The sequence below is a fragment of the Beta vulgaris genome, chromosome 1 (assembly GCF_026745355.1).
Source record: "Beta vulgaris subsp. vulgaris cultivar EL10 chromosome 1, EL10.2, whole genome shotgun sequence".
NCBI classification, from domain to species: domain Eukaryota; kingdom Viridiplantae; phylum Streptophyta; class Magnoliopsida; order Caryophyllales; family Amaranthaceae; genus Beta; species Beta vulgaris.
Window position 1 is genome coordinate 63,970,413 of NC_079202.1, and position 12,582 is coordinate 63,982,994.

The 12,582-nt window shown below is 33.5% G+C and overlaps 1 protein-coding gene across 1 annotated transcript; it reads right to left on the reverse strand.

Annotated features, from left to right (window-relative positions):
• Window positions 1-204: 204 nt before the first annotated feature.
• LOC104886640 (phosphatidylinositol 4-phosphate 5-kinase 1) lies at window positions 205-4,584 on the reverse strand. Its single transcript, XM_010671125.4, has 8 exons — window positions 3,224-4,584; window positions 2,936-3,100; window positions 2,682-2,847; window positions 2,407-2,517; window positions 2,104-2,297; window positions 1,893-2,020; window positions 1,709-1,802; window positions 205-1,127 (listed from the first exon to the last, which is right to left on the reverse strand). Exons 1-8 carry the CDS (start codon window positions 4,255-4,257, stop codon window positions 818-820), a joined length of 2,202 nt encoding a protein of 733 aa, XP_010669427.2. The 5' UTR covers window positions 4,258-4,584; the 3' UTR covers window positions 205-817.
• Window positions 4,585-12,582: the final 7,998 nt, after the last annotated feature.

The window sequence follows — 12,582 nt, forward strand, 5'->3', positions numbered from 1 at the left end:
CTCTCTCCCTTCAACTCCAATGCCTCACTTTTACCTGTAAAAGGCTCCTCTAAATTGCCCACCACCACCAATCTTCATTTCCCAAACATGGCCTTACATTCTTTAGTTTTTTTTAGAGATAGAGAGAGAAATGGGTCCTTCCTTGCAACAAAAGTCACATAAGATTAAGCAACATTACTCATCTAACTACTAGCAGACCAGTAGTACCAAAAAGATGATTTCATATTAAATAATCTCTTCATCCTTTCTATTAACCTGTACAATTGTTATTCCATACATCCTCTTCCCATTTTTTTGTTTCTTTCTTTACTTGGGGAAAAAAAATCACATTTTCCCTTTTTCTCTATATACCTATCTTTCAAATCCCTCATAGTGCTTTCATTTGCTACAAAATTCTAGCCAAAAACAGAGGAAAATTAATAAGAATACCCAATCCAATTTACCATTTCACCTTCACCCCTTGAATATACAAAAATGACCTGTCGTTTCATTTATCGCGCTCTTGGCTGATCCACAAAATTCAGCCAAATGCCATCCCCCGAATCTGATTCACATTCCTCAAGTGACCGCCATTGCAGCACTAGCCAACCGATTTTTCTCCTACCAACAAAGTGAGTGGAGAAAAAGACTTTCTTGGTCCTGTCTTCATAAAACATCTATCAATTCAAGAAGAGAAGTGTTGAATCTTTCTTGACTTGTGATTCATTCCACATGGAGGGGACCTTAACAAGTACTAACACCATTAGGTGAATTCCTTTTCAATGGAACGGCACAGCCCATTTATGGTTGTAGTTTGTCTTTCTACTTCTCCAAACTGCTACCTATCTTCCACAAAAATTCTACTTGTGAAATCACGGAATCTCTTGGAGTATAGCTTAGGATCCACTGCTGAGATTGAAGTTGGATCGGCTTGTAGAGATTTATAGGCATGTTCTAACCTCTTGGTGATATCATAGTCTTGTAAAATGTCAATTATCCCAAAGTAAAGTATTACTTCATAGATTTCACCATTTCGAGCAGGGACCATATTGCCATACCCCCCAGGAGTGTACTGATCAAAATCACTTCTCCTAGCCAGTCGCTCTGCTCTGGCAGGCATGTTTGCTCCTAGTCTGATCAATGGTTTCCTGATGAGCAAAACAATAACGTTATTACTAGCACGTAAAACTTGCATAACTAATCTATGAATGAAGACTCAACACTTGTTTTGAGAGTTGAGATTGAATGATTCTCAGGACCATATCTACAACCAGAAAAACTCATGGCATCCCATACCCAACTTCTGTTGGTCCAACTATAGACAACATAGACTGTCAACCTTATCTGTGGATATTATAGAACTATATCCATATTTGAACATAAGTAAAACATCTGTTTACCAAACTACCTACACCAAATCAAACACAGCCAATGCCACTCCTAATAATGCATTCCAGCATGGCCACATTCAATTGCTGAAATAATTGGATAACCTCAATAAGATGAAGCTGTCACTAAATCACATTCATCAAGCATACTACTAGTAATGTGAGTAAGACAAGTTGTTCTTTAGAGAACTTGCTGGCTATCAAGTGTTCATAGAAACTAATCACAATATTAAATAATCAGCTCAAAAAGACCATAACATTTTTCTTCTAGAGCATCATATCATTAATCACTTTAACAATTCAATGATGACAGTTGAATAATCAAGGACGAGAAAGCACACCTGCCAGCAAGAACACGATCCATATCTTGTAGTTCTGCTTCGAGGAAACGACGTCCACGCAAGTATTTTTCATTCTGATATGAATCCCTTTTGCCTGGAAAGGAAAATGACTCAGATTTAGATCAATTTTAAATATTTACTCAAGTAAAATGCAATTTTAATGCGCGAAGGATTGAGTTAGTACCACGGAGGACGAAAGGGGAAAGGCCCATCTTATCCACGGTATTGTCATTACGGAAATGAACCCCGACCAAAAGACTGTAATCCATAATTCTCTCTGCTTCAAGGAACTCGCAATCTCGTTCAATTTGCCTGATTTAAGAGAGATTACGATCAATTCAAGCTGCACAACAGTGGTACTACAAGGTTTTAAAAGAAGTGTGTCTTTCACTCACTTGATCAATTCCTGGTACCAGTTCCTTTGAAGACGGAAGACAAAGTCAAGATCAAGATCCTTGAGGGTAGTCGTTTCATCTATCTCACCCTCAGGCTTCTGCGTTGTCCGCCCATGTCGAGATCCTTTTAAGTCGAATCGTCTATGAATACGGTACTCCGAGCAAAACAAATTTCCCATGACAATGAAGCGTGTCTGGTTCAAATACATTAAACAGAATACCGTTAATCTGGCAACTCATTAAAAATTCAATGTAACAAACACACAATCAATCATTCAATCACTATAAAAATAGGAATTCTACCTTAGGTCCACCGTTTGGTTTCACACAATGCACACCATAAAACCGAGTAACGAGTGAATTTTCGTACCGGCAAACATGTTGGTAGTAACTTGGAAGCATCCTAAGTAAAACCTGAACAATAATCAAGAAATTAGGACACACCTAAATATTCTAATAGTAATACCAACTGCCATTAGTATAACTAAAAGTAAAGCAAAACAGCAATTAAACAGGCAGATTAGAAGCAGAAACATCTGGAAAGGAAAAAACACAAGTCAAAGAAATGTTAAACTAACCTTGACTTCAGATTTCTTGACAGTCTTAATCATAAATCTATCATCTTGAGTAAGGTAGAAAAAACTTCCACTTTTTCCAGGAGAAGAAAGCTCTCGGAGAGCATCATTTCCACATATTGCTAGCATATAATCCGCAGGATCTACTTGAAACAACTCCCTCAAATGTCTAAATCACCCAGAAATAATAATATTCATCAGATTTTTATTCACAACCAAAAATAGTACACATGATTTGATTAACAAGAAAAGATTACCTGAAGACCATAGGACAATAATCCTTCCACCTAAAATCATAAGATTTATGTGTTGGTGTTAATTTAGATCCTTCAGGTGGAAACCTTGTCCAGAACTTCTCCTTAGGATCAAAATCACTGTGCTTCAGATCCCTCAAGATTGAAGCATGCTTCCCAACTGAATATCTACAGAATTGAACATGAACAATCCATCCAAATCCCAGCATTAAGTTTAAGTTTAAGTTTAAGTTTAAGTTAAAGAAGAAACAGAAAAATGAAGAAAAAGATTGAATAGAAAAGTAAAATTACCTGATACCCAACTGAAGATTAAGCATCAAATCATAATTCTTATGACCAATAGAAATGGTTTGGCCAGGTTTCTTAGCTTCTTTGATAAAACAACAAGGACTTTTAGCTAAATGTCGATCTAACCTTACAAATCCATCACCATAAATCATAGAAGCAGCTTCAACATTATCAATAATATCACAAGTAATATCACCAGCTTCTCCATCACTTTCCCAGATACAAATCCTAGGAACAATTCTCTCTCCTCCTCCTCCTCCTCCTCCTCTTGCAACACCATCATTCTCAAAAGAAACTCTTTTCTTACCCAAAGGCAATGATAAAACTGGTGGTGGTAATGGTAATGGTAATGGTAAAGGAGATGGGTAAGAGAAAGTACCATTCCCTTTAACAATCCCATTATCCCAACAACCTTCAAATTTATTACCATTAGCCCAAATCAAAAGACCTTTCCCACAAATCAACCCATTTTTCCATTCACCATGGTATTGATTCCCATTCCTCCAAACATATCTACCATTACCATCCTGTAAATTTCTCCTCCAAGAACCCTCGTAAAAATCACCATTAGCATAAGATTTCTGACCAAACCCATGTTTTTTATCAGAAACCCAAGTGCCTTTATAAGTGTCACCTTCAGAACCAGTGAAAGTACCTTGTCCTTCCATACGACCACCTTTGAACTCACCTTCGTAGGTTGCACCAGAAGGCCATGAAAACTTACCTTTTCCGTTGGCTTTACCTTTCTTCCACTCACCTTCATACATGCACCCATCTGACCATAGATACTTTCCTGTACCATGTGGTACGTTTCCTAAGAAACTTCCTTTGTATAGATCTCCATTTGGGAGGTGTTTCTCAACTACACCTTCGTTTTCGTGGTTAGTTTGTGTTGTTGTTGTTATTGTTGTTGTTGTTGGTGTTACTCTTCTTGTTGTTGCTTGTGACCTGCTTCTCATTAATGGGTTTTTTGATGATTCTTTTTCTGCTGTTTCTGGGAGTGGAATTATTTCCAATTCCATCATTGATTCAAACATATTCAAAGGATATATGCTGGAATTTATGTTATAAGGACTGATAATTATGGAGGTTTCTTTTTTTTTAATGGGTTTTTGGGGAAGATTAAAGTGGGGCTGGATTTTCCGGGATGTTTTTCGGACTAATTTGCAGCATTTTCCGGCGAGGAGAGAGAGAGAATGAGAATGAGAATGAGAATGCAGAAGAGAGAGAAGTAGTAAAGTTGAAGAAGCAGAGAAGAGGAGGAAAGAGAGATGAAGAAAGAAAAAAAAGGGGAATTTGAAGGAGAAAATGAAAAAATAAATTATTATGATTATTGAGTTTTGGGGGGGATGGTTTGGTGGTGCAATGGCCAGCAAAAAAACCCCTAAATGAAAGGTAATGTGATTAGACTGTTATACCCTCGACGAATTGTGTTGTGGCATTTTCTTAAATGGGTCCCTTGCAATTGGATTCTCCCTGCTAATTATGTTTATCTTGACGTGATGGAATCGTGTAGACAGAGCAAGGGTATAAGGGTATTTTTATTCATATGGATTATGTGTATACGTACAAATATACAGTATGTCTTTAATTCCTTGTTCTATGAGAATTGAATTAAGAGGCCCCCTTTTGGTTTTTGGTTGTTGCCTTGTTTGGGACTTCTTTTCTCATTACTCTCCACTTGTTTTAACAAAACACACGTTAAAAATTAATGGTTACTACGTTTTCATAAATTAATTTAATAAGTGTATAGGGCTACACAATTACTTTTCATAATTTTAATATGTATTGTTTTAAATAAGTTTATTTAGAAACAATTAGTTTGGATTAGTTAAGTTTAAGGCTAACAAATTTGTATATCTTAAATTAGGATTCAAAAATTCAATCAAGTTAGATAATGTAGGATTGCCAACTTATGCTAAGTTCAAAAATTTTGAAAAAATTATATATTATTAATATAATAAAATTTAACTATGTGCGTGTATGAGACATGTCATGATTCTAGTTATTATGCATTAACAAAAGTGCTTTATTGCATTTTTTTTTTCTTGAAAGAAAAGGGAGTGATCCCAAGAGAAGATAACAAGGGTCCATTTGACTAACTTTTTATTATAAATACTAGTAGTTTTTTTTTTATAAGAATCAAATAAAATAAATGAATAGACATGTTTATATTCGACATAATTGCTTTAACTAATTGAGTTTAGTGAGTGACCTATTAGTTTATTATAAATGATGGGATTTCGAGTTTCAATTTTCAAAGAGGTTTGTTTTTTACAAGCCTAAAATTTTTAGGGTTAGGGTTACTCCTATCTTATTTCTAAGTGAGGATCCTTTCTATTACATTAGATATCCAGTACTCCTATTTACACAATGAGGAGAGAATAAATTTGGGATGTAATCTCCAAATCACCCCAATCCTTGATGTAATCACTAGAGAATTAAGATCATCGCTCCTTATTTTCCTCGTTCCCAATTTTAATATTTTAGAGCTTGATCCACAAGAGTTTACTAACAAATTGTAATGGACATGGTCAGTTGAATTACATTTCACAACAATATAAAAATTGATGAGTAGAAAACGTGGATGATGTCATACATAATGGCTTCACCTATATGCTTAAAATCCTTTGAATTGTTTGCAGCTCACGCCTGGATGTTAGCTAGGAAATTAACATGCTATAGCTTAATTAGGAGCTTGTTCTGATTAAATTTCTAAGACTGATGATGTTCTTAACCAGTCAAAGATGTTAATCACCTATCATAGTATATACCGGTTAGATAATTATATACGTTAATTGATATGAGCTTAATGAATATATATATGCACGTGGTATCATAGTTTATAGGAATCTATTTGATTTCTTTGTTGAGCTTCAAGCCAATATTGTCGTAGCTATGGATTTATTAAATGCGTCAAACACATCAACAAATGAAGTGTAAAACTATTTTGCACTCCAAATAGGGCATATAGAACGAGAAACCAACCAAAATGAAATAAGCTTATCGAGCCTCCAAGTATTCGAAATTTATAGCTAAGAGTATCAAACAATAGATTAGTGTGTTTTACGTATGAATACCACTTTTAATATGTTAAATATTCTTTTTATTTTTTTTAGGTAAAATGAAAGAACCATTTTTAATGGAATGATAGGAGAAATTCTCATGATTGAAGCCGCTAAAAATCGAATCTATACTGTATAGGTACATCTATATGTAGAAATCTGGCTACTGGTTCAAAGCCCCTTTTTCTAATTACTCGGTACGTTAAAGAGCTTAGCTTTTGAGATCAAAATAGGAGTTTCACTACAAGAAGATAATCATATTCACTGAATAACTAATACTTGGAAGTTACTTTATTAAGAGAGCTTGAGAAATGGAGGAGCTTGATGCATGAATCACAAAGCAACGGACCCATACGTACATATGCAATCTTGCGTGGCCGGCCTTCTGATGTCAATATTCCTAATTTTGACTATAATACATATATGTATGAGTCATGAGCTCATGACATGTAGTTAGGAGGATTTACTCAAGTCCTAAGTGAAAATATAAAAGAAATGGTTAGGTAGCTATCTAATTATCTCATCTCATGTATCTACAAAGCAATATTGGAAATTCCACCTCACTTCATTCTTTAGTATAAAGTTATGATGATGTCAATCAACGGCGTCTTTCCTAGTTTTACTCCAGTTTCACAAACATTACTTGGCTTTTCTTTCGTCACCTCTCCACATTTTAAGTAAATTAGCCATATGTATCTAAGGAGCAAAATCTGAACCCCATGTATGGTTAAAGTATTCGAATTCTACGTGTAAAGTTGTGTCTATATTTGGCTGGTATATATATTTATCCATATACACATACAAGTGTATGAATGAGTGCGTGATTGTTGAATCCACTGACTAATGTTAAACTCCAAAGACACTTCCTGCCAATTTGTAGTAGTTGCAACTTGTGAAGGAGATCATGTAATAAGTTTTTATTTAACAGAAGACCGATTGAAGAATAAAGTATAACGTTAATAACACTTAACACAAACAAGTTTGGAAAATCATGTATATGGTTAACTCTGCTTGACTAGGCCAAATCCAAAAAAAATTCATTTTGCTACTAAGTCTATACTAGGTTTGTGGAACCTCCAAAGTTCAAGCCTATCTTACTCAATCGGCCGGGTACTCAAGTAGGACGTGGTACATGTTTACTAATTGTTGCACTCTATTATTCACTAAAATTTATCATAATTATTTTAGTCAAAATTGTGTGTCAGTGTTTAAATCCATATCTGAGAGTAGTGTATTCCATAAAAGAGTTCGAAAACATAGCCTCCAAACATACATCACAATATCACATTATTACTTCTGAACATAGAGCAATAGTTTTTATACTTCTTGTATAGTTTTATGAAATATGAGCACATTTATCATATAAATGTTACTGGTAGTAATTACCTAACTTGGGGAGGAGGTGAGAAAATGGTCATGCCTTTCTAAAAATGATGATATATACAATGGTGTAGTAACTTGCTGATGAGGAAAACTAGTCATGTATTTGCATTCCAGGAAAAAAAAGTTAATAAGACAAAACTAGAATCAAACTAACTGTACTCTTCAATGGTCAAGTTGAGGAGGAATGAATTTGCAGAATGAATTGCATTATGCATCCAATATGAATAAATGCATTGATTTCCAAACTTGGATAGAAGAAACTAACTTATACAGTACTACTTGCCAAATGCCAATACATTTGCCAATTAAATGGTGAATTCAGATTTGTAATTTTGTAAGCATTAGAGCACCTCCAATGGTATTTTTTACCCTCCCCATATACACTCTCTCTCCTCAAATGGGGCTCCCCATGAGTGGGGTTGGTTCCCCATTTAATGAGGATGCTCAAAGATTAGGGGAGGTGCCCAAATGGTGCTCTAATCAGAAGGTTACACATGGCGAGTGAGAGAGAGAAAAAAAATGGCAGCTTCCCATGATTTCTGACGCGCGGCAGAGGGAGAAAAAAAGAAAGGGTGAGCTGGCTGGCAAGGATGACGCGCGCCCAATCAGAAGGTGACAAATGTCACCTTCTCCTTTAAAAGCAACGGTTATTTTTAAAATAGCCGTTGCACAATTTTGCCATTTTAAAAAAAATCTGCTAATTAAAAAAAAAATAATTATACCAACGTTCATATTTTTTAATTGTCTATAAATAGAGACCAATTTTGCCATATTTTAGATACATTCAAATTTCTCTACCTTTTCCAATCTTTAATTTCTCTAATTTTTCTCCTCTTAATTATATATTTTATTCCTCTACTCTTTAAATACTTCCAAACAAATTATCCATAATTATGAATCCTAATAATTCTAATTATGGAAATAGGCCTCAAAGAACCCAATCAATTATCAATTTAATCTCAACCACCCACAAAATCCAAATTTCCCACAAAATTCTAACTCCCCACAAAATTCTAATTTCCAAAGTAATCCAAATTTCCAACAAAATTCAAATTCCCCACAAAATCCAAATTTCCATCAAAATTTCGAACAAAACCCAAATCGTCAAAATACTAATATTGCTTTTGATCCAAATATGCTCAATAACCCTCAAATCCAAGCCTTATTCCAAGCATTTGTACTCCAAAATCAACAACCTTCTAATTTCGAAACCCCGCCCCATACTCCGGTGAATCTCTCATCTCCAATGTCTCAATATATGGATCAAAATCCTTCAACTCCAGGGGGAGACGGGAGCAATAACCGAATACCGATTGGAGATTATTACCAAACTCAACAACTCGGAGACGATGATGATGCTTATGATGATGATGAAGATGAAGCGGACCAAGGTGGAAAAGGTAAAAATAAGATACTAAAAGAAAGGTGGGGCATGATGAGGATATAGCATTGGTCTCCGGATACCTTAATTGTGGTGGTGATCCATTAGTGGGAAGATCAGTCAAAGGCAAAGCTTTGGATAGAAATCAAGCGCATCTACGATGCTGAAGTGGTAAAAAAACCATCACTCATCCACCCAAGGACCATGAAGTCAATTAAAGCGCACTGGAGAACCATCAACCGACTCGTGACTTTGTGGGTATCGCAACTCGGTGAAGCCGAGCGAATGAAATCAAGTGGAATGGCTATTAGGGATATATAATATGCAACTTTTGTAAAGTGCAAAACGTGGAATACCACCAAATTATCAAATTATCAGCTGTAGACTGTACTCCATCACCGTTTGTAGTAGCAGGATGGCAAATGAGAAACGACTAGTAATTTTATCAGCTTTCTAAGCTTGCTGAAAATGGAGCATCACTGTCTTTGGAAATTTATATCATGTTACTATAGAATATTATAATGTTGTTAAGATTAAATTAGGAAATTATTATATTGCACAAAAGGTGCAAAAATATTTCGACTTTTAAATTATTTACACACTCCTCTTTAACCATATATATATATATATATATATATATATATATTATATAAGCCAAGGGAGGAGGTGTGATGTCCTCTTTTGAAGTGCCTAAAATACCCTTAATGATCTAATTAATAGAATGAAAAAAAATTACAAAAGCAAATCATTTAAAAATTCTCATTCCAAATTGCCATTTAAAACAGTTTAAAATGGTATATGCATCAAATACTTCAATCAAAAATTAAATGGACAAAATATTTATACCTTATAAAAAAAGATGGCATACATATCGTACATATGAAAAGTTTGAACATTCACTACCTTTGATACTCTTTAATTCAGTTAAACCAACCCATTATTTTTGTTCTTTTTGTTCAATATTCATTCACAAAAAAATAATGTTAACAATCACTCACAACCTTTTTATTTTTTTTATATTAGTGAATTAATATATCTAAATTCATCTAACTGTTGAATTTTTCACATTTAAGTTTAATCATAAATAAAGTACGAATGGAGTATCTAATAGAATAACAAATTTTGAAATTAACTCACGCATCACGTGCATATGAAGGCTAGTATATATAAGGGTAAGATCCACTGAAAACTAACCTTACACTGAAAACTGAAAATCGATTTTTTTGCTCATTTTGCAGATTTCTGCTCATTTTATGATTTTTGCTCATTTTATGTTTTTGCTCATTTTAAGAAACTTTTGTTCATTTTAAAAATTTGAACATTAGACATACTAAGTATAATTGTTTTTAGTTGAAAATTTTGATTGGTTTAGTTTATGTCACTTAAGTCTCTCACCATTCTTTTTGTTTTTTTTTCAACTTTTCAAAGTTAAATTCTATGAACAAAATAGAAATTTTATTGAATTTATTTATGATTTCTGATATTATAATTTTTTAGTTGATTTTTGAATTAAGTGCAGTACTTTATAAATTGTAAAGAAAGTAGACAATTTGATTTCAAGTCAATTTTTTCATAGTTGTAGTTTGCAAGTGAATTTTTAAGTTAAAAAAACTAATATGAACCCGGTGCACACTAATTAGTGTGCACCCGATCCATATCACGTGAGTTTAGGATAGTGTATTGATATGATATAGTGTATGTTAAAATGATATAGTGTATGTTAAAATGATATAGTATATGTTAAAATGATATAGTGTACCTATGTATAATATAGTATATCTATTTATGATATAGTGTATGTTTCTGTAATGCGTTTAAGTAAATATTTTCCTATAGGATATAGTGTACCTTATTATATAGTGTTCCTATAGGATATAGTGCACCTAGTTATGATAAAGTGTACCTCTACATGATATAGTGTATCTATTTTTGATATAGTGTACATATGTATCAGATGGTGTATCTATTTTTGATATAGTGTATCTATTTTTGATATAGTGTATAAGTGAGTACTTCTTAACCGGTCACATATCTGGGTCTGATCCACACTATTTTTAGTGTGAACGAGGTCCATGCAAGATGGATTGTTTTAAATTTTTATAAAGTTTCCTCAATTTAGTGATTTGCGTAACGTAAATTATGCAATTTTATGATTTTAGTTGACTTGTGAGTGATTGTTATAATTATATTTTTGGTATTTTTGTTTGAAGCCCTATTTGATTTGTAAGTGAATTTGTAATTTAGAATGGGAAGGGGGGGCAAAATAGGCATTTCAAAAGAGGACACTATTGCCCCCCCTTCCCTTATATAATAGAGATATACATACTTCCTCTGTTTCTTTTTAGATGTTACACTTTCTATTTTAGAAAGTTTTTTATTTTGGGTAATAACTTCTTTCTATCTCTCTCCTATCACATGTTCACATGAGACCCTTTTGTTTTTCATTCTCTCTATCTCTCTCCTCTCCAAAAATTACCTAGGAGTCCGTGATTTGAAAAGTGTAACATCTAATAAAAAACGGAGGAAGTATATATATAGGAATATGATCACTTTCTTTTAGATGTTACACTTTCTATTTTGGAAAGTTTTAAATTAGACGTTACACTTTTATTTTGGGTAATAACTTCTTTCTATCTCTCTCTTATCACATGTTCACATGAGATCCTTTTGTTTTTCATTCTCTCTATCTCTCTTCTCTCCAAAAATTACCTAGGAGTACCTAGGACTAGTCCGTGATTTGAAAAGTGTAACATCTAATAAAAAAACGGAAGAATTATATGAATTATATCAATGTTCCATGCATTAATCTATTTTCTTGCATTTATAGGACAAGTTCATTATATATTATGTTGTATAATCTATTTTTTGCAAGCTAAGTATCGAGTATCTTCCAGTACTCCGAAATTTGAATCATTTACAAAAAAAATTCTGGTGGTACCTTCTTCATATTGGTCATAATTATTTAAATTTGATCAATTTGAGATGTAAAAAAATCCATGTAACATGTTCTAATTAGCCATGATAGTCTTGTGGATGAAAATAAGAGAAGTATGGGATATGATTATATGAATAGGCATTAGGAGATAAGAAAGAGCAAAAGTTAAAACATAAACCAAATATGTTATTAGTATAAGAAGACATCACAAATTTAGGTTTAATAGTTACAATTTTCCCTCAATTATATTACCAAATAAATTTCAGTAATCCTTTTGTTTTCTAAAGTCTCCTCTCCATCTTAATAATCTTTTAAACCACCAAAACCCTTTCTGTTTTTTTTTTCAGGTAACCTAATTCAATTAGAAGACTCTCAAGGAAATGACGAAGGGCTACCTAATTAAGTACCTATATATATATATGCATGGGAGAAAAAGGAAACTAATAATTAAAGGATTAATCATCAACATGACAACATTCAACAACGCAACCTTCTGATTGAATCTTGAAGATGGGCCTAGACTACTTGTCACGTTGCCAAACCCAATCATATATCTTACTTTGCTTATGTCTATCGTCGCAAGTCATCTCATTTTTAT